General features: G+C 41.0%; 1 protein-coding gene across 2 annotated transcripts in view; it reads left to right on the forward strand.

Annotated features, from left to right (window-relative positions):
* LOC308097550 (growth factor receptor-bound protein 2-like) overlaps positions 1–22624 on the forward strand; it is a 35457-nt gene that overhangs the window by 327 nt on the left and 12506 nt on the right. For both annotated transcript variants that reach the window (XM_080445385.1, XM_080445386.1), the window contains exons 1-3: positions 1–46; positions 19703–19800; positions 22439–22561. The exon at positions 1–46 is cut by the window's left edge and continues 327 nt beyond it. In XM_080445385.1, coding sequence (XP_080301511.1) covers positions 1–46; positions 19703–19800; positions 22439–22561 — 267 coding nt within the window. The remainder of the gene's footprint in view (positions 47–19702; positions 19801–22438; positions 22562–22624) is intronic.

Genomic DNA, 22624 nt, shown 5'->3' on the forward strand with positions numbered 1-22624 from the left:
CACGGCGGATGACGAGATGAGTTTTAAACGTGGAACTATATTGAAGGTATGGGTATCTATCCTCCTATCCTTTGTTTCTCTATTATACAGCTGGCCTACACTTACACCATCTGCAAGAAAATAATATATATACTGTAATCTGGCCTATATGTAAACTGTCAGTTTCTTGTTAGCAGCCTGACATCTTACAGGCTAATCTGCTTAGAGATAGTTTGTTAATATCCAGTATTTTAGGGTTATAGTCAAGACCACAGTTAAGCCTATTCGTGTGGTACTGTATGCCTTGTATTCATGCAAGGGATGGTGATACATTGCTATAAGCGTCTATATGTAGGCTATAATGTAGCCTACTCCATGCTCTTGTATGTCTAATACATCTGTCATGTGGTTCCAACAAACATGTCTAAACTGAACAATTAGTTAACTGTTTCGCCACTATAGCATTAGCAACTTATCTGGAAAGGTATAATGTATCGCATACTTACAGTATATGAGGCTCTCATACGGCATACTATATGTATGCCACCCTTTTAAAAGTTCACATAAGCCTCATGGTGGGGCATGAGGGTGGTGGTGGGTAAATGTGCCCTGTGTTTACAACCACACCCCTTCCCTGGGAATTTGACAGCTCTGTAATTTCAGGGTCTGTCAGAGGAAAACTCCACACTCACATCAACCATGACATGGTCAGTGAGAGTGGCTTTTAAAAGCCATCATGTTACTTAGCCCAGTGTTACATCTGAGACATAAACTGCAGGCAGACAGCCAACATGTCATGGGTACAGTCAGTCAGTCAGTGGTGGTTACTTTGCAATTGTTACCACCTGGATTCAGACCCAGGAGGTCTCCTGTATGGGAAACCAGACATCCACCGCTCACCCCAAAGGGGAATCCCCACACCATGGCCAAGGGGGATTTGGGGCATCTGGGCTACAGGCAAGGCTACTGTGCTACACTTTAGTCTAGTCTCTGTAGTACATAGGCTAATAATTCAGTCCCCTCTACAGATTCAAGTACACAGTTGTTCCGTACTTAGATCAACTTTTTGTTTTCGAATATGCTTTGCATGGTCCTGTTAATATGAACCTTCCAGCAATATTTTTTTAAAGATGCATCATTATCAGTCCTCACGAGGGGATTATTAAAGGTGTAGTTCACCCCCAAATTGACTTTTTTTCTATCGATTACTCACCACATGGAGACTTGAATTCATGGAGATTTTTTTCGTTTTTGTCTCATTCCTAAGCCAATAATTTGATGACCGGCAGAGGCTCCGGTAGGAGACTCAAAGTGTCAACTTTGAGTCTCCTACCATTAGCCATTAGCATCTTTCCGCTGGTTATCAAATTCTACCATCTCCTAAATAATCTCCTACCATTAGACATTAGCAGGTTATCAAATTATTGTCTTAGGAATACGACAAAAGCAAAAAAATATCCTTGAATTCATGTCTCCATGGGGTGAGTAATCGATAGAAAACATATATTTTTGGGGGTGAACTATCCCTTTAAGGCTAGGCAATTTTCAATCTGATGGCGGTTATTTTCAGAATACATTATTTTCCCTCTAAAGGCACAAGTTCCTGTTCCTGTTACATTTGCGCATAATGTAAAATTATACCCATCCTAACGGAACTATTAGCAGCAGTGGTTAGGCACAGCACCCAGGGAGCAGCTAGCTAGGGGTTAAATGTCTAGCTCAGGGACACTTGGCAGGCTGATCTTCTTTTTCGCAATGAAAGCTTGTTTCTCAGCAGTGATGCTTTTCCACTGTCTACACAGGGGAGACTGTCTGTGTGTGTATATTGTCTTGGACCACTTGTTTTCCCCAACAGTTTTTCCGGCACTGTGTAAGCTCTGTGGCCTGTATCAGAGTAAAAATTGCCTATTATTCTTAGATGTACTGTAAGCCAATTCTGAGCTTTTTATCTCCTGTAAATCTTGTCAATAATGTTACTAAGCTGACTTGAGCTTGAATCGTCCATTGCCTCCGCAAATCTGTATATAGCCTTTTCTGTCAAAGTTATTTGAAAAGGAGTAGGAGGTCTGCTGAAGGACATTTGATGGAGGTGAATGATGGAAGGCACATGCTGGAATATGAACACACACACACACACACACACACACACACACACACACACACACACACACACACACACACACACACATTTTAACTTCTTTATTTGAGTCCACATTTTTAAAATACAATTATTGTAGATTACTATAAATATTTGCCATACATACTCAAAATAACATGTGTGACAGTGCATGGCTCCAAACAAGTTTACATAATGTAAAAAATAAGGGTAAAAGACTGCAGGAGACGTGTGTGTGTGTGTGTGTGTGTGTGTGTGTGTGTGTGTGTGTGTGTGTGTGTGTGTGTGTGTGTGTGTGTGTGTGTGTGTGTGTGTGTGTGTGTGTGTGTGTGTGTGTGTGTGTGTGTGTGTGTGTGTGTGTGTGTGTGTGTGTGGCAACAGTTGGCGCGGATCTCAGCAGTCTACTCCTTTTTTTTTAAGTTCTGCTGTGTTGGGCAAGTCTTAATGCAACCTCTCTGGAAAGCTTTGTCGCAAACTGCCTCGTGTGCTGGATTCTGAGAATGAAGGGAGGAAGAAAAAGAGTCCAAAGAGAATGTTCTGGAGCTGATTCAGGAACATTGGCTAACCCTTGTTCCTAATTGAATAATAGACAACAGAGGAGGGGGCTGATTGGTTGGGTTTCCTGGAGTCAGCAGAACCCTCTCGGTCTCCATTTCTGTCTTTCTCTCCGTTTCTCTTTTCTCGCTGTCTGTCTCATTCTTGCTCTCTAACCATACACTTCAAAGCTGCCTTCCTTTTTGGTTTCGGTTACTGGCTTTCCTCTTGTCATTTGTACTCTGTTAGCTTAACCACAAGCCTTATTTTATATGTGGTCATGCTATTGTGCAAAAAAAATAGCCGATCTGTCAAGCTCACAACGTGTTGCATTGCAATTCGTTGTCATCTTGTAGATCTGGTATTTTATTTTCATGCCTAAAATAGGATTCCAGGTTGAAAGTTGTTCTTTCAAGAGATACTATAGGTTAGCACTGAGGATCTTGCTGTGCAGTGCTGCATGTGATTCACTTGCACCATAATCAAATTGTAGAGAGGACCGTGCTGTGTGATGCACTTACGTTTTACCTTTGGCTCCTCAGTGAATGTAGCAATCAATGCACACGTCATCCTGAATTTCCCTTTCGAATCGGATGTAATATCGAGAGTTGTGTGTCTGTCAGTCTTGCTGCAAGGACTGTAAAACTGGGGCAATTTTTACTCTTGAGATTAATTAACGCTGGCAATTTTACTGTGTGCGAGCAGTGACTCGAATATACTACAACTCTCCCTTCCACCAAGGGGCCAATTAAGATTAATTTCACAGAGCTAAAAAGAGTGCCTACATTAAAGCTCCATGTTATAAACCTGATTATTTTTTACAGTTTTCGTAAACTAACACGATTTGTTATGAAACCTTTTGACATGACGAAGCCAGAAGATGCAGATACATAATACATACATAATTTGACTTAAGCAACTTCAGTCTGAAATTTCTGCTTATCTGCAAGCGCTAGACACCTCTTTTCCCTAATTCATTACATTGTAGCATGTCGGCTACATGCTTGGTTTGGTTTGCCTAAATACTGTATCAAACAAACATGGCCCACACAGTAGCCTTGCCTAGTCTGGGCAGTCTTTATCATTTGACTGCATCCCTGTTATGCTTATCTCTGCGTTTGTGAGCTGTACCTGCTGCACATTTACAATTAAGCGTTATCAGCCTGAAATGAAGACTCCAATGTTACTAGTCAACAACACACATCACCTGACACACCTTTAGGACTCACTACTAGTGCAGTGACAGAGATCAACCTTCCCACCTGGCTTACTACACCCATGGCATGAACACGGCCAGTTCTGTTCGTTGCAGCACCTGGCCAAGCCGGAGGCACTGTGGAGGGGGGAATAAAACACCCGTCTCCATGGTGGAAATTTACATCTGCACCACCTGGATGGCGTGACTCTGTTTATGTGAGGCCTTTTCCCAATAGTGCCAGTGTGCAGAAAAGGAATGATCCCTGCTTTTTTATAGCCCCAAAATGACAAGAAGGTGGTATTAGACCTACATTCCAGCTCTCTTAGTTTGCACTGTACCCATTATTATTTTGCTTCTTTTTTGGGTGCTTTTATGCCTTTATTGATAGGACAGTAGGCTGACAGGAAATGGAGAGTGACATGCAGCAAAGGCCGTCGGGATCGGGACTCGAACCCGCGACACGCTGTCAGGCTACACTGAACCTACTGTAGGTGCCTGGACCGCTACGTCAGCGGCCCAGGCCTTATTTTGCTTATTTTACTCCATTCGACAGACCACAATAGTTCGTAGAATCTTTCAGTTGATTCTGTTTCATAAACCAACTCGACAAAATGTTAAAACTCTCCTAAATATCTCTGCAGGCTATTCCACACAGAGCAAATCTCACATTCAGGAATAGTCAGCATAATGTCTTCTTCTAACTGGATCCAAGAGTTCCTCAATGAAGAGTGACTGGCCATCACAATTGTAACATTATCAGTATTACATTCACCCCTGTTGATAGCAATGTTATCAGCTCTCTCCCCTTTCAGTCCCTCCACCCCTTACTGTGGATATTGAGAGCCCTGACAGGAAGGTGGAAGGATGTAAGGGAGGAAATACACCCAAATCAATTGTGGCCATTTATAGAGCAGCTCCAGAACACAGTAATCTATCCCATCACACTCTTCTCTTGACAGCCACAGGGCTGCTACTGCTCTAGTCTCCACCTGGAAGAAATGCCAGGGAGATTAGAGAGAGAGAGAGATGACATATCCCCTTTATATGAAGACTGTCAATCATGTGTGTATTCCTGAACTATATGCACTGTACTGATCTTGGTACATAGACTTGTGTATACAAATGGAACATTTATATTAGGGGTGTGCCGATTTTCAGGATACGATACACGATATTGGGCTCACGATATCGATACGATACGATATATGGCACTTTTTTATTATGAAAATATATGGGGGGGGGGGAAAGCTTATGAAAATATATGGGAGGGGAAAAAAGCAAATGCAAACAAATACTTATGTTTTTGCATTATTATTATTATTGCAACAACAAAAACGCCAAAACGATACATATCGTCACGAAAACGTATCGTGATATATCGCGGGACATTATATCGGCACACCCCTAATACATACATACATGCATACATGCATACATACATAGTGTACATACATACATACATACATACATACATACATACATACATACATACATACATACATACATACATACATACATACATACATACATACATACATTACCTATTGTCCAACAGCAAAAACACATTGCAAAGTTGCAATGTTATGCTGCTATAACACATTTATTCTATTGTACATACATTTCCTAGTTTCCTTTTTGATTCTTTTTATTTCACACTTGCTTTAGAAATGACAATGACTGTTTCCTGTGCCAATAATGCCCCTTTGAAAAGAGAGAGAGACAGACAGACAGACACAGAAAGAGAGAGAGAGAGAGATGAGGGGGACAGGAAGTGTGAAGCTCTGAGGAAATTGTCTTGTTTATGTTCTTTCTCCCCTCCTGTAGGTTACTGGCAGAGACACACTCACACTCACACTCACACTCACACTCACGCACACACAGATTGCAACACACACAAATACTCATGAAGCAATGGGGGGAATCGGCCCCACCCCACCCCTTTTTCTGTTAAACAATTACCTTTTCCCATGACTTTAGTCTCTGTCTTCAATTCCAATCTGTCACTTCCATCAGTTTGTTGTATTTAATCTGAGGCCAGTAGTTGGAAATGTCACAACGTGCTCATGGAGGAGGAGGTGATAACGGTGGGGTTCAGCAGTGGTGATGGAATTGCATTTTCAATTCCAGGCATTGAGTGAGGTGGAACAGGCAGGCGGTTGTAGAGGGCTAAACATAAAACGGTCCTATCGGGGCCCTTGTTGTACTCAACGTTGTCATTTCTGTCTCAGTAGATGAGAGAACAGCGGCAAAGCCCAAACAATCAAGCTGAAAGCTTCAGCTATAAGTTTCAGCAGATTTCCTTGAGCTTATTATTCCATAATCGGTTTTAATTTAAAATCTCCCTTCAGGCTTTTTCTCCCCACGGGAGGTGTGTGTGTGTGTGTGTGTGTGTGTGTGCGTGTGCGTGCGTGTGTGTGTGTGTGTGTGTGTGTGTGTGTCGCGTGTGCGTGCTTAAGCCGAAGAGATATGGGTGGGGGCTGAGATGAGTTTGAAAGAAAGGATAATGTACAACACAGCCAGAAGCTATTAAAAAAATTCTAGTTATACATTGTATATATTTTTTAAATATTATGAAAGAATAGATCATGAAATGACATGCTTCGGGTAACGCACTAGAGGCTGCTTCTTGTCAGGATGTTCAAAAAAAATGCAGTGTTGTGTCATCCCTTCCCCCACAGTCATTGGTACCTACTTATTAGCATTGAAATCATGTCTGACCCAATTAAAGGATCACTTGGCTAGAAGGCTAGCACACCATTGCACAGATGTTTGAGTCTACTCGTGCTGTCATCACTTTGAACACGGCTGGCGTTATTTTGTCAAGAGACCTCCTGTAAGAGTTCAGGGCGCCTCCTATATTTACCATACATTCTGGGACTCCTCTCTTTGAAGCTTTGCTTGCCTGTTTTCCTGCTTCCCCCCGGCTGCCAGTGTGCATTAGTTGGAACACATTGCTGTCTGTTCACCGGGAAACATCCTGGGGCTCTGCTCAACCTGAAGAAAGGGTGAATCACACAAGGGGAGATGGGGTGTTTAAGTAGGCTACCTCACAAAATGTTTTGGAAGTAAAGGCAAGTTTTAATGAGCTACAGTTATGTCATCGCTGATTAATGATACTCAGTCCAGGTACACTCATCTTTGTTGTGTGTGCGTGCGTGGCTGCGTGTGTGTGGGCTGGCCCCGAAGGTCCGAACGAACGTTCGGACTTAAAATAAAGGTTCAGCCGTTTTCTTAGTTATTTATTTACTACAAGTCTTCATCTTTCTAGCCATCCGGTTTAGAGAGTTATTCGTCATTAACGATGACGATTATGATGATGTAAATGTCTCCATCATCAAAGAACATCTGTAAGCTAGACTCTGTCCTAGGAAGAAATAAATAAAAATGGAAGGTTTGAAATTCGTTCGGGGGGGAAAAAAACAAACAAACCTCTGAACTCTAATGATTAACTTCAGGGCCAGCACTAACACAAACACACAGACGCGCGTGCACAGGCAGGCAGGCTATTTTTTTATCCGGAAAAATTACAAATAAATTATTTTAAGATGGAGGAGAGATTTGATAATCGATTAGTTTGTTAGTTTTGCACTACAGTAAAAGTACATCTGTTCACCCTGCTTTTTGTCTGAGATATCTGGAGCATACCATAAGGCCATGGATGACCATACTGTACTTATGTATGGTAACTTATTAAAAAAAAGCTGTTTTGCGTGCCAGAAGTAGGTCACTGTGACCATAGCTGCTAGCAAACACTGCTTTATCCAGTGGGGGACTATGGAGTGCCTAACAGCCTAATACATGTTGATATGATGTTGAAGTGAATATTAAGGTCCAATCAATTTCTGATAGGATTTAGGCACAGTCAAAAAGCCTTTGGAGATTTTATATATATATATATATATATATATATGTTATTTTGCTCTGCCTTTGTTAACAATGTTTAGCTTCTTATAGTTTAGTTTGTAATGCCCTTTTTTCACTCTTGGTTTCAGTTAGTAAATTAATTTGGTCATTTAAAATACGTAAAGGCACGCAGACTGCTTTCCAGGAAACTGTAATGCTGCTACTTGTGTCATACAGTAGTCTGTTATGTGTAGTTGCTTTTTTATGTTTTATTTTTTTTGAGGAACACAATGGAAATGAGCCTTAGGGCTTTATTGTGTTTTTTATCCTCTGTGATATTGTGTCTGTTTTATGTTGTGGAAGTGCTGATGTGCTCTTTCCTTTTTATCAGCAAATAAATTCATTAATTCACACTAGTACTAGTACTACCACTCAGCCCTTTACAATCTCTCCTGAGTCAGTGCCTCACTACCCAGGGCTTTAAAGAGATATTTATTTGTTGTTCCACACAGTGTGGAAATGGAGACATGGTTTCTTGTCAAATTAAATAACTTCACACTGTGACTGGTAGGTAGTACACACACACACGCACACACTCCCACACACGCACGCACGCACGCACGCACGCACGCACGCACGCACGCACGCACGCACGCACGCACGCACGCACGCACGCACGCACGCACGCACGCACGCACGCACGCACGCACGCACGCACGCACGCACGCACGCACGCACACACACACACAGAGGGTATAAAGTCATTTTATGGCTGTGTAGTGTAGACGTATGTACTGCATGTCTCCCATTTCTTTAGAAACTATTAGCCTACACTCTGAGTTGGTTTTAAAGGTCTCTCTGAAGGTGCTCGCACCCTGCATGATTTTGTCCATCTGATGCGTTCATTACATCATTGTGATGGGGAAAAGTAAAAATGTGCGAGTTGAATTGAGTGCAGGCACATTGTGTGAAGGACCTCTGTCAGGTATGTTAGAGCAAGGTTTTACACACAAAAAAGAAATGAAATGACAGTCATATTATACCAGCTTGTAGCAAGCTAAAATCCTTGAAAAGTATAATGTCATAAGTCTTGCATCTTGCTGGCGAGGATGCGCCTCGCCAGCCCGGATCCAATAAGCCGTTTTAAGGCATAAATCGCATATCTACAAGCACCGGCCAGTAAAAGCGGCCCGGCGTCCGCTCTGAGGAGCGCTGTGGACGGCCACTGTATGCAGAATAGCTCGCTTACAGCGTCGGAGATCCAGAGCGCCCCTCCAGAGCATGGAAAAGCAATAGCGGACAATGGGAAAAGATGCCTGTCATCCGTCAAAAAGTGACGGGCACGGCACGCCCCCCATTGTCATTCAAAACAATCAAAACATTACAAGCACTCCCCTTTTTTGCTGTGTCTCTAGACCAGCTTGCTGTACAAGCTGGTAAAAACAAGGAAATTAGACTTGGGAGAAGAGGACGACATGGCATGGCAATTATCTAAAGGGAGCTGATAATATCTAGGCCTACATGCCATTTTTGTGAAACTGTCTGCATTATGCATATTGACTAGCAGATTGTGAATGATTCATGAGCTTTAACACATGAAAAAATGCTGCTGCAGTTTATTAGCTAATTGTTGCCTCAACACCAGGAAATGGCATGATTCTTTCAAGAGCAGTGGTTGAGTTGAAAGAAACATGGAGCAATTCTCCATCTTACCAAATGGTTTTTCATACTTACTGTACCCTTCATTTTTTGCTTTTCTCTCTCACCCCCCACTCTCTCTCTCTCCTGTCTTTGTTTTTAAGAGAGCAAAAGAATTAGAGTAAAACGAAGGACATTCAGTCTGTAAACCCAGACTCCACTTCACTCCCATAGCACTTCTCTCTCCTTTTTTCCCTTCTCGTCTCCTTTTGATTGAGGCTTGTAAGTTGTTACGATGCAGAATTGCATATGTACAGTATGTATGTTTTGGTTACTTGTTCACATGTTTTTGGTATTCATATTTGTTTTGCTTGACCACAATTGGAAAGGATGTTATTTAGATGGAATGTTGTTTTAAAAAAGATGCTAGGTTTGATGTTTACCTGGTATCCTAGTTTCTTTGAAGCTGTTTCTTTGTTTACCTAGTTTCTCTTTTCACTCTGCGTGACTATTTTACCCTTGTTGACTATAGGATTCATGCCATTTACTCCGATTTTGCGCTTGCAAGTCACTCTGGATAGGAGCATAGCTGCTAAATGCCTAAATTGTAATTCTGCCATGCAATGTTCAGAATACTTGTTTCGGCAAAGCCAACATTTTGAAATAACAAGAACATTCTTGATATGGGCAAAGGCTGTGACACGGGGATGAACAGTTGCTGATTCACAGTGATTCATCCTATCTTGCTAACACCACACACACAAACAACCCATCTTCTATTCATGCACGAACCCAGGTGCACACAGCAGACGCATAAAGGGACCAGTGGATGAATCACTTAGGGGTGACATCAGGACTAACATGGCCCACGGCTGGTTGCACTAAATGCACTATATATGGTGGTTTGGAGAATCAGAGGAGGGTATGACGTTAACGACTTTTGCTGAAATCCAACTGTCTCAATCTATGGTCATCACTGGTGTTGTGTGCATGTGTGTGCAACCACTTGCGCATGATTACAAGAATGAAAGAGTCCCTCACACTGTCGTAACTTGCCATTTGTAAAATTTCTTCTATTCACCTGCCCTAAACTAAAACAAATTCAGTTGTGTGTAAGTTTCTTACACACAATTATGTGTCTGCAGTGCTAAACAAGTTCTGAAGAATATGGTTGCATTTTGTGTGGTTGTGGGCCCATGAGAGTGGGTGGTGTTGGCCTCCCATATTGAGGTTTGGATAGCCCTGCCACCTGTGTGGGGCTTCTGTTAGTGTAGCTTTGTCCCACCTCTTTTAACCCATTAAGACCTGAGTCAGATTCTTAAAATGTTTTCTAAATCCTAACAGTTTTTCGGAAAAAAATATATTAAAAAATCATTTTCATGAAGATCATCAAGATTTTTCAAAAATAGCAGATCTACAAGCTCATAGCGCGGCACTCGGTGCCGCGCTATGAGCTTGTAGATCTGCTATTTTTGAATAGCCAAAGAAATCTAAAATGACACAGATGCGTTCCCGGTCTTAAAGGGTTAAATCATTGACCAGTGATAGACATTTCATAACTTTTGAACTGATCTTTACTATAAAAGAAAAGAAGAAGAAGCCTCTGGCCAGTTGACTAGAGGGGTAAAGGTCCGCCAGCAGGGGCCTTTAGGCACTTTTTGTCTTACTCTTTAGTTTTTCTCTTTTACATTTCGCAATGATGTAATGTTGCATTCAAAACTTCAAGCCTAAAGGCTAGTTAGTTAGACCAAAGATTTGCAATGAGCCGAGTTGAAACTTGCAATTGTATTGCAACATAATAAACCCCCAAACTGTGGTTTGCAACACTAAAGCGGAACAGTCCACATCAAGGAGACGAGCTGAGACCGCAACGGCTCTCGTCTTTGTCTTCTTGCCACGTCAAACGTCTTCCTCCTTGAAGCGCAGACTAGAGCATGTGACAGCAAAACCTTTTCTCCTATCTCGTATATATCTGTATTGCGTTCCTCTTTTATTTATATTGTATTGTAGACAACCAACTCCAGGCTACAGTAGACGAACCTGTCCCTCCTTGGTGTGGGAACGAAAACAATAATGTGTGCGTGAAACGTTTGATTTGTATTTTTCTTGTTGTTAGGGCTGTCACGATTACAAATTTTAAGTTGACGGTTAATTGTCACTTAAATAATTGCGATTTAACGATTTAATTGTGTTTCTGTCGTTGAAAATTAATGGAACATTATATGAATACAAATTACATTTCTGTTTGGCTTTTTAGCTTTCGGAAACAAAAGTTGCACAGGGCAGATATGACAAATAACACATATTTAATTACTTTATACTTAAAAAATAAACATTAATAGTGGAAATAGCCGATCTATAAAAAAAATACGATGCGACACGTTTTGAGCTTATAGATCGGCTATTTCCACATTTTTTTACGTAAAAAAAAATATATGACATTTTTTAACATGGAATTGATTATGACGATTATGCAAAAATAATTGCGATTATATAAAATAATTGCGATTACACGATTATGTAATAATTGTGACAGGCCTACTTGTTGTATTGTTTTCCTAAATGTGTTGTGTTGCCATTTGGGACTCAGTGCTCTAACTGTGGAATATGATATTGGAATGTAACAGTTGCAAGAGTGACAGATAAACAGAGAAATCATAATGGTATGATCTGAAACTTGTTGCTTATGATTTGACAAGTTGAATCTCATGAGACTAAATCAGCTGGCTTCAGCTGACCTGCAACAGGGTCATTCAGACCGCTGCGATTGTCTTTGCAACATTCTAAAACGGTTTCTTCTCATCGCGTCTCTTCTGATCTGAACTCGGCTTAACTAACCACTTGACTTAAGCCCTATACTTTGTTTTACGACAAATAGCAAAAATAGCTGATCTACAAGCTCACATCGTGGTCCGGGTTTCGAAGGTTTTTGCCCAACATGCCCAAAATTCGGACTTCAGGGTTAAAACAAATGGTTTAATTCGCTTCTGGCCAGAAGCACATATGCCAGTGGTTCTCAAAAAAAATTATGTCAAGGACCCCCAAATTGATACGTATTAGGCCACAGACCCCCATCTAAAAATATTTTGTGCCAGGGACCCCATAATAAGAGAAGATTTGCGTTGTTCAAAATTATACACACATTTCAATCTATCAGCGCACAGTCTCAACGCACTGTGAGCGCAACAATGAAGTAACTCGAAATTGACTGCACAACGACATTTAACGTCTTGGATTACCCATCTCAACCAAGTTTCCTGTCTTTATAAATCATTGTCATGACACGAAAAACAGGCAAACTACAGTTTGCTCTAAAAATCGTATATATGTATATACATATGTATGTACCACCAGACTACCGGTATGGCCCTTTAAACCTGACGTGTGTCTGTCCGTGTTTCAGTCATTTGAGCCAAAGCGTCATTCAAGTTCACAGCACGTTACGGTCAATTAGCCAGTCTGTTGGCCCTGGCCTCACAGATACCCACACCCTGTGTACTTTCACTTGTGTACTTTCACTTCTCTTTTTCGTCTCTGATGATGAACCTTCACCCAGACACCCATGCTGTTTGAAGAGCCCTCTTTCTCCTCTCCTTCTCTCTCCTGTTCTGCCTGGTTTTCATTATTTCTTTCACTTCTCCTTTCTTTTTTTAACCTTCTTGTTCCCACTTCCCTCTTCTACATCTCGTTTTTTGTATATTCATGTTGCCAGTAACTGTATGATAATTTGCCTATGACATCAGAAATGTTTCTGTAACCTCACTTTGGGTTACTGAACCACATTTTCTAATAATGTTTGTTTATATCTTATAAAAACAAAATGTAAAGAGCGAAAACAGATGATCTACAAGCTCATAATAAGCTCATAAGCAATGCAACGCTATTTCCGCTATCCGTAAAAACAAAGTATATAGGGCTTAAGTCTTTACGATGTCTGCTGCTCTGCAGCTCAGCCTTCAGCACGCACACAGAACCCCTCTGAATAATACAGTGCTTGAGATTAAATCCCCTTTGGCACGCGAGAGGCGTGAAAATGTTACCCCCCACTTTCCCTTTTATCCTCCTTTTCCCTCCTCTCATCTTAACCCATTAAGACCGGGAACGCATCTGTCTGTGTCATTTTAAGATTTATTTGGCTATTCAAAAATAGCAGATCTACAAGCTCATATCTGCTATTTATTTTTAATCTTGAACATTTTCGCTAATCTTTGAAGAAATATATTTTTTAAGCAAATATTTATAACTCAAATCTTTGCTTCTGCGGGTCCCTGGAACAAAACATTTTGAGATGGGGGTCCACAGCCAAATACATATCTAATTTTATAATTTTTTGTCTAAATCCTAACAAAATTATATGTATTTGGCCGCGGACCCCATCTCAAAATATTTCGTTCCAGGGACCCCCAGAAGCACAAATTTGAGTTACAAATGTTCGCTTTAAAAATATATATTCAAAGATTTGCACGAATTTTTATGATTTTTCAAAAATAGCAGATATACAAGCTCATAGCGCGGCACTTGGTGCCGCGCTATGAGCTTGTATATCTGCTATTTTTTGAATAGCCAAAGTATAAAATAATGGTTCAAGTGGTTGCTTTCCTGGTCTTAACGGGTTAAGCCCGATGCATACTTTGTCGCACGACGGTGTCACGCGGCGGAAACATCCAAACCTACAAGCTCACACAACGTGTCGCGGACACTACAGCATGTTGTGGTCTTGTAGGTCTGCTAATTTCATAAATTAGACTTTACTCCGCCCCTAGCCCCTAGCCCCCACCCCCGCCCCCCCACACACAACACAAGTCATCTTCTCCCCCTCTCTTTGAGGCAAGAGGAAGTCAGGGGATTGAAGGAAAACTGAGAAAGAAAATAAGACGGTGCATGCCTAATCATCGTTGCCCTGTATTTAGGTGTAACATTTCACAGACATAGCCTTGTGTGTGTCTGTGTGTGTCTGTGTGTGTGTGTGTGTGTGTGTGTGTGTGTGTGTGTGTGTGTGTGTGTGTGTGTGTGTGTGTGTGTGTCTCACTCTCACTCGTCTCTCTCTCATCCTAGTCTCGTGGACCCCCCCTCACCCTCTTCGTGGTGTATCTCTCTTCCTCTTCCTGCTTCTTTTTTTTTCCCATTTCTCTCTCTCTCAGCCGCCCACTTTCTTTCTCTTCTCTTCCTCCTCCTGTTGCCAGATTGTTCCTTTGTTCCATTCATCAGTACAAAGACTTTTATCAGTCGGGGCCGTTGCCTGGGTCATTATCCTCCCCTCTCATTTCCTCCACCACACCGAACACGTGCGCGCCAACACGCGCGCACGCACACACACAAATTAGCTCATGCCAATCTCTGAGCCATCCGGATCCATATATATAGGGGAACAACAAAGAGTGCTGCATGAGGTCATGTCCAACAGACTGTCACTGTGAGTCATACGTGTGCGTCAGCTGAAACCAGTGGCCCCTTTCAATTAAGCACCTCATTAATTTTATCTCGGAGTCGCCGCTCTGTGGATTGCTATCATCACTTCAGAGCCATGCCCAGGTAATTAGAGCTCCTGGGCTGGTTGAGTCACCGTATTGAAGTGTGTGTGTGCGTGTGTGTGTGTGTGTGTGTGTGTGTGTATTTCTGCGTGCGTACGATGGGATGATAGGGACGTGTACTGATACGTTTCTAAGAAGTACTGGTGCTTCAAAACATACAGAATCACAAGGTTCAAGGTTCAACTTTATTGTCAACAATACCAATTACAAGTAAAAGGCACAGGAAATTCATTGTGTGCTGAAAACCAACACAGCAGCTACAGTCTCAAGAATACAATTTTAAAGACTCAGTGTCAAAACTGATCAATGTTAAAAACTAAGCTGCTTAAATAAATATTATTATATTAAGATCTAAACTACCTAAAGTGCAAAATACCTACTACATTACATTAGTAGTTAGATTACATAACATTAGTGTGTATGCAATGAATGCACACTGAGTTAATCACAGTCCTCTAGATGTAAATTTGAATTGGAACAGTTACATTTAATTTATACTCCATTGTATTATGCTGTAATGTGCTGACAATAGCCAATCTAGATCTACAAGCTCGAGGCTTGTAGATTGGTTATTTATTTCCAGTGTGTGACACCTGCATGACACCGAAGTAGACTCACACGGGGCTCTCCTCTCTCTCTCTGCCCCATGCTGTGCTGGTGGGAAGAGAGGGACAGCTGTTAGCCACGGTAGCAGGTTGGAGAATTGGCAGCAGCCAGGCCCAGAACAGAACAGATGGTATAGGGCAGCTGTGGAAGAGGAAGAGGTGGAGAACAGCACACCAATCTGGTCACCAATTTGACTGAGATTGGTAATTATAATACACGCGGGGATTTAGGGAACACAAAGACGAGAGACACTCACTCACGCACAGATGTGCTCAAACAAAGGGGACGAGATTATGCTAAATGACACCCACAGTGTTGAATATGCACCGTAGGTAGTTCAGTTGCAGATTACCAGTCATTAACAGAAACCATAGTAGGGATGTGTAAGTAAAAGTGACCAAAAATGAAATCCGATTACTATAATTCTATTAATAACGATAATTCGAATATTCGACCACCCATACTAGGTATCCTCTAAAATGTAGTTACTATGGGCAGGGTTTGGACGAGTTTTTTTGTAAATAACAAATAATAATCCTAAAAATGTACAAATACATACAAATATGCAATACTATTGATAGTGATACTGAGTTTTTATTTATTCATAGTCATATGTTCATACTTATATTGTGCTATTTGTATGACGTTTAACATACGGAGGTGTGTTACAAACCGTTTATTTTTATTCTTTATAAACTTACATTAATAAATTACCTTCCTTTACATGCATTGATATCATTCAGGAAGACTATTTAGTTTTCTCCTGCTCTCTGTTGGCTTGTATCTCCTGCTTGTTTATTCTTTTTAAACCCCCCTCCCTTGCTGCTTGAGGATTGGCGAGTGAGAAGAGAACCGGAATTGGGGCAGATTTTGCATTAATGCAGATTTCTTTCTGCAGGGGGGAAAAAAAAGACCCTATAAGCTGCAACACAAGCTTTAGGTTGCTTCTGGGTTTTTTTCGATGGGGAAAACTGTATGCCTCAGCCTGTGAGTGATTATTGAAATAGTAAGTCAGCTGAACAGAAATGAAAGATAAATACTTGATATATACACGGAAAATACAGTTGTTATACTGTTCTCTCTGATTGTTCAGTATCTGTTCTGCGTCCATGTAAACCTGTGACACTGTTATTTTCCCTCCTGTGGATATTTTATGTGGCTGTCAGTCCACTTTTCCTTGTGGCATAGGAACAGAAATGAACCCATTTTTTTTTTGCTGGGTCACCTGGCCGAGGGTGTATGTTGCGAGACCCGAAACACCCGTCGACCCCAGGCTACAACACTGACGATACGTCCCAGGTTCATCCATGTCATGTTTTTTATTTACAGTATGTGCGTGTGCCTGCCCATATACAGTAAAAAAACCTCTGTTATTAATTTAACTCTTAAAGTGTACAAATGTAGCCAATGGGGCCCCTTAATCCATTAAGACCGGGAACGCATCTGTCATTTTTAGATTTCTTTTGCTATTAAAAAAATAGCAGATATACAAGCTCATAGTGTGGCACCGAGTGCCACGCTATGAGCTTGTATATCTGCAAAAAAAATAATCTTTGAAAATATATATATTTTAAAGCGAACAACTCAAATCTTTGCTTCTTCAGGGATTCTGCAAATGTCTTCTAAATCCTAACAGTTTTCTGAAAAACCTATGTTTCTATATCGGTAGTTCTCAAACCTTTTCATGTCAAGGACCTCCTAAATGATTTGTATCTGGCCGCCGACCGCACCCCCCATCTGAAAAAAAATTGTTCCAGGGACCCCCCAGAAGCAAAGATTTGAGTAAAAAAAAATTGCTTTCAAAAATATGTATTGTATATTCAAAGATTTGCACACATTTTCACGATTTAAAAATAAATTGCAGAGCTACAAGCGGCACTAGGTACCGTGCTATGAGCTTGTATATCTGCTATTTTTGAATAGCCAAAGTATAAAATAATGGTTTAAGTGGTTACACAGATGTGTTCCCGGTTTTAGTGGGTTAAGGGTCCATTTGGTTTCATTCGTACACTAGGAGTTACAAATGCATAAACCGACACTGAGGATTTTATTGTGTAGGCTGCATAAGATCTGATTTTCCGCATCAGCAATTTGAAGAGACGTTTCTACATATATTCCATAAAGTTTCACAATACATAATCCTTAGCCTATTGCTTTACATTTCTACCACCTTCAGAGTTTCAACGGTTCTCTTTGATATTTAGTGCATTATTAATGATGACTTTCATTTCTTTCACTGTTGCCATGATATCAGTGCCTCTGCTGCATGGAAATTCCATTCTTCAGTGAGAACACATGATAAATGATACATTACAGTATCATACATGTCATTTTTAACATTGTGTGCAGTTTTATCATGCATCATTGATCGGCTTTGTCAACTGCTGCGCTGATATCAGAATGTGAGAGGAAGGAGCTCCTGTTCTGACACTATGACACTTTCAAAGCATTGAAAGTGTGACGATGTCTATAGAAGACATGAAAAATGGTTTCTGAAAAGATAGATAATCGGCTAAATGAAGACTTTAATTTAATGTCTCCCCATTTCTCGGAAATTGTATAGTGATGTCTACAGTACATGTCACCTGGTTTTGACAATGGGTTATGGCTAGAAGATGTTATACGTTTGGTAACCTATGTACAGGATGATCATCTAAAAATATAGTGGAAAACGTCATACAGTACTAGTGTATACAAGATTAAAAAAAAATCAGTTTGAAATATTTCACTTTATGTGCAATGAATCTAGAATATATGAAAGTTTCACTTTTTAAAAATTATATTATGGAAAAAAACAATTAATTTTCCTCCACAATATTCTAATTTCTTTTGATGATGCTGTATTGTATATTTTCTGCTGAGAATACAGTTGGACTGTTATCTAGTTGAGGGGTGTGTAGTGATTGGGTGGTTGTGATTATGCCTGTTGATTGGTATAATCACCAATTATACCAATCCCACGTTCTATGTTTAATATTTTTCACACATTTTCAAATATTAAAATTAGCAGATCTACAAGCTTACAACTAACACGTCACTTCGTGACAAGCTTGTTACGTGTTACTTCATGACGCGTTGTAAGCTTATAGATCAGCTATTTTTACATTTTTACAAATTATTAAATATGTCAATAATTTCATTGTATATATCAGTTATTTGTCATATCTGCCCTGAAAGGCTTCATATGTTCCCATGTTCAATGCCAAACACTCAATTAAATGACTATTGACGCTAAATTAAGTGACAATTAATCGTCAACTTACATTTGTAATGGTGACAGCCCTAGTGAGGTAGTGTCTGTGCCGGTTCTGGACTCTGAATCACACATAAAAGCCACGCATATATAAGCCACCAGTATAAGGGTGTTTATTGTGTTTATATAGCATGTTTTGGTGTTGCGTCAGCACAGTACAGTATGTGAGAGTCCTTGTCCTGCTGAGAGGGCATCAGTGACACTACTGATGCTTGGTGACAAGGACAGATGGGATATCAGTGGAGGTCGACTGGGGACTGTGGGAGTCTGGCAGAATAGGCTCTGTATAGTATACGACATAGTACATACTGTACACTATAGGCAGACACACACACACACACACACACACACACACACACACACACACACACACACACACACACACACACACACACACACACACCATGGGGGTTGAGTGGTTCTCAACCTGTGGGTCGGGACAGTAGAGACAATTTAAGGACTTTTAAGACCTTAATACCTTCCAAAAAATTTAATAAAAACATTGGTCAAATAATATAAGAAAGGCAAAGATTTTGAAAATTGCTGATCTACAAGCTGGCGTTGTGAGCTTATAGATTGGCTATTTTCACAATATTTATCTGTGGAACCGAGTCAAACTAAATGCCTCAACTCCTACGAAGTGCTTGTCAGGGCGTGGGTTCCCCAGTTTAAATATGATTATTTTAGGGGGTCGTGGCTGGAAAGGTTGAGAACCACTGCACTAGGTGATGTGCTCAGCATTGATTGGCTTGTAGTGTGTATTTTGAAACTTTTTTTTTGGTTTTAGTTTTTTTGGCTTTTTATGCCTCTATTATTGATAGGACAGTAAGCTGACAGGAAATGGGGAGAGAGAGATGGGGAGTGACATGCGGAAAAGGCCGTCGGGATCGGGACTCAAACCCGCGACGCACTGTCAGGCTACATTGTTGCCTATAGGTGCCCGGACCGCTACGCCAGCAGTCATTTTCTAAGTGTCTAAAATGTTTTCCTGTTCATTTCTCCAGGTTCTGAATGAGGATTGTGACCAGAACTGGTACAAAGCAGAGCAGAACGGGAAGGAAGGCCTTATCCCTAAGAACTACATTGAAGTTAAACCTCGTGGGTAAGACATCAACTGCAACTGTCAAAACTGATCAAGGATAATGCTGACATGTATACAAATTAATGGTACATGTTATACATAAGTCAATTTCCAAGGAAAAAAAGTGAATTCCCACACACACACTAATCAGCTCTACGTTGATTTATTGACAAAGGTTGACATTTCGGTCACTAGGACCTTTCTTAAGATCAGTCTGAGGGTCCTGAGAAGGGTCCTTGTGACTGAAATGTTGATCTTTTGTGTGTGCGGGAATTCACTTTTTTCATTCAGAATTGGAGCTTTGGGGGATTTGATTCCCTGCACCATGGAAGAGGTGTGTGTGTGTGTGTGTGTGTGTGTGTGTGTGTGTGTGTGTGTGTGTGTGTGTGTGTGTGTGTGTGTGTGTGTGTGTGTGTGTGTGTGTGTGTGTGTGTGTGTGTGTGTGTGTGTGTGTGTGTGTGTGTGTGTGTGTGTGTGTGTGTGTGTGTGTGAGAGATGCCTTCTACTTATCATGTATCATAAATTCCTCATATAAAAGTTGGACAAGTGACATTATACTCAAATGAAGCCCATGGAACACAATTTCAACAAAACATATTACTGTAGATAGAGATCTCACAAAATGAGCAAAGTCGACACTATTTATCTGACCACTGGACTATAAGACCTTTGACAACATTGTTGATTTAGCTTTTTGTGCAAAGATAAAGGATGGTTTGTTATTACAGTGTGGCCTGGAACGGGGATATGATCTGGGTTGGTCTGGGCTGTGTGTCAGATCCCTGTGGTCTCGCTTGTCTCTGGCTTGTGCTGCTCAGGGGCCCTCTATCTGTATGAAAGGTCTTCATCATCTGGCGCCGAGATGATTTCTGCTGAGTCTGCTGTGTGTCTCAGTATTCCCTTCAGCCTCGTTCCCTAAGCCAGTAGACCCACTGTAATTAATGTTGGAGAGATGATGTCCTTTTTCTCTGGACATCTTCCAGAGACGATCGGAACTTGGTGTTCTCTGCGTCCACATCCATTCTGCTAGAGAGGGGCAATATTGTATAGTGCATCTAATATCCCAGAGTGCCAGAGATAACTAGAAAATATGAGGTTGTGGACACTTAGGATGTACCTACAGTGCAAAAGCAGCGCGCGCGCACACGCACACGCGCACACGCGCACACGCACACGCACACGCACACGCACACGCACACACACACACACATAGGCCAACCTCTGTCCATTACCTGTGGCTCTAGAAGATTTTTTTCTTCTTTTTTTGTGCCACTTTGCCTTACCTTTTCTAAGCTTCACACTTAAGTTAGTAAAAAAGAAAAAGTCTCTATAATTCTGACATTTCTTGTAAACTAAAGCGTAGTCTAATGAAATATTAAGTGCTGCCAGTGCCAGCCAATTAATACACTTTTGGGTGGGGATGTACAGTATAAGAAAGTATGCAATACTTGACTGCATTATACCTTTGAATGACATTTATATTCCAAGCGCTTCTTATGGTCCTTACACTGTTTGTGTCATGAATATTATTTGACGTTAAAACGATTTTTTATTAAGGTAGATTTTACACCACAAGTAAAGGCATCAACCTGTATGAGTGAGGCATCAAATATATGAATAGATTTGATAAGCGATATTCGCTGGTGATTTTCTTATTGTTTATTCATCACTGCCCCAGTGTTTTAAACTTTACAGTAGCTTCCACTGCATCCCACTGGGCCTTAGTAGCACTCATCCATAGCAGTGTTTTCCCAATATCATCAAAAACATAGCTCTGTGCTGTTGTTATGCTGTAAGCAATGTTGTACTGTATTTGTAGGTCAACCTTGCCTTCAAAGGCAGCTCTTAGTAAATAGTCACGTCCAGACTGTCTTACATGCCTTCACTGTCGGGCAGAAACCTTGTATGTCCATATTTCACCTTTTTATGTTTTTTTCATAAAGAATGGCATATTTTATACTTAATTGTAAAACAGTGTCATACAAATGTAGCAAAAATAGCAGATGTACAACCTCACAGTGAGCTCATAGATTTGCTATTTTTTAAACGGCAACAAAAAAGAAATAATAATGATGATAATTTTGGCCTATAATGACATACCCAAAATAAGGAGGCCAGGTTGTAAGTGTCTGTCTGTGGGTTTTCTAAATATCTAACCAATAAAAAAGTGAAACAATTGAAAAGTGCTAAACAAGAGCTTGTGACTCAATAATAACTACACTGAATCCACTGGAACATAGATTATGTCACCCATTTATTTTATTTTTTAAAGAGGGGGCTTTTTGGTATTTATTTATAGTTTACAGTAGAGACAGACAGGAAACAGGGAGAGAGAGAGACGGGGAGCGACATGCAGAAAAGATCGTCAGGAACAGGACTCGAACCTGTGATTGCACTGTCAGGCTACATTGGAGCCTATAGGTGCCTGGAACACTAGGCCAGCGGTCCGGGCCTCCCCCCCCCCCCCGCCTCCATTTCTTGAAAAGAAACGGTTTGGGGACATACAAGGTTTCCGCGCGACAGCGACGATGTCCTAAGTCAAGTCACCTTTTATTTGTATAGCACATTTAGAAACAACAGAAGTTGACCCGAAGTGCTTTCCATTCACAATAGCATCTAAGTGACAGTGGGTTGTTTCTGGTGTTGCTCCTGTCGACAGCTGGTTCCATGGGAAGATCCCGCGGGCCAAGGCTGAGGAGGTGCTGAACAAACAGAGACTGGACGGAGCCTTCCTCATCCGAGAGAGCGAGAGCACGCCGGGGGACTTCTCTCTGTCTGTCAAGTAGGTTCTGTCATCACATCACATGACGAGGCTTGGGGGGGAAGGGCACACACAAACACAGTA

Source organism: Gymnoscopelus braueri, assembly GCF_963280865.1.
Source record: "Gymnoscopelus braueri genome assembly, chromosome: 2".
In the NCBI taxonomy this organism is placed as follows: Eukaryota; Metazoa; Chordata; class Actinopteri; order Myctophiformes; family Myctophidae; genus Gymnoscopelus; species Gymnoscopelus braueri.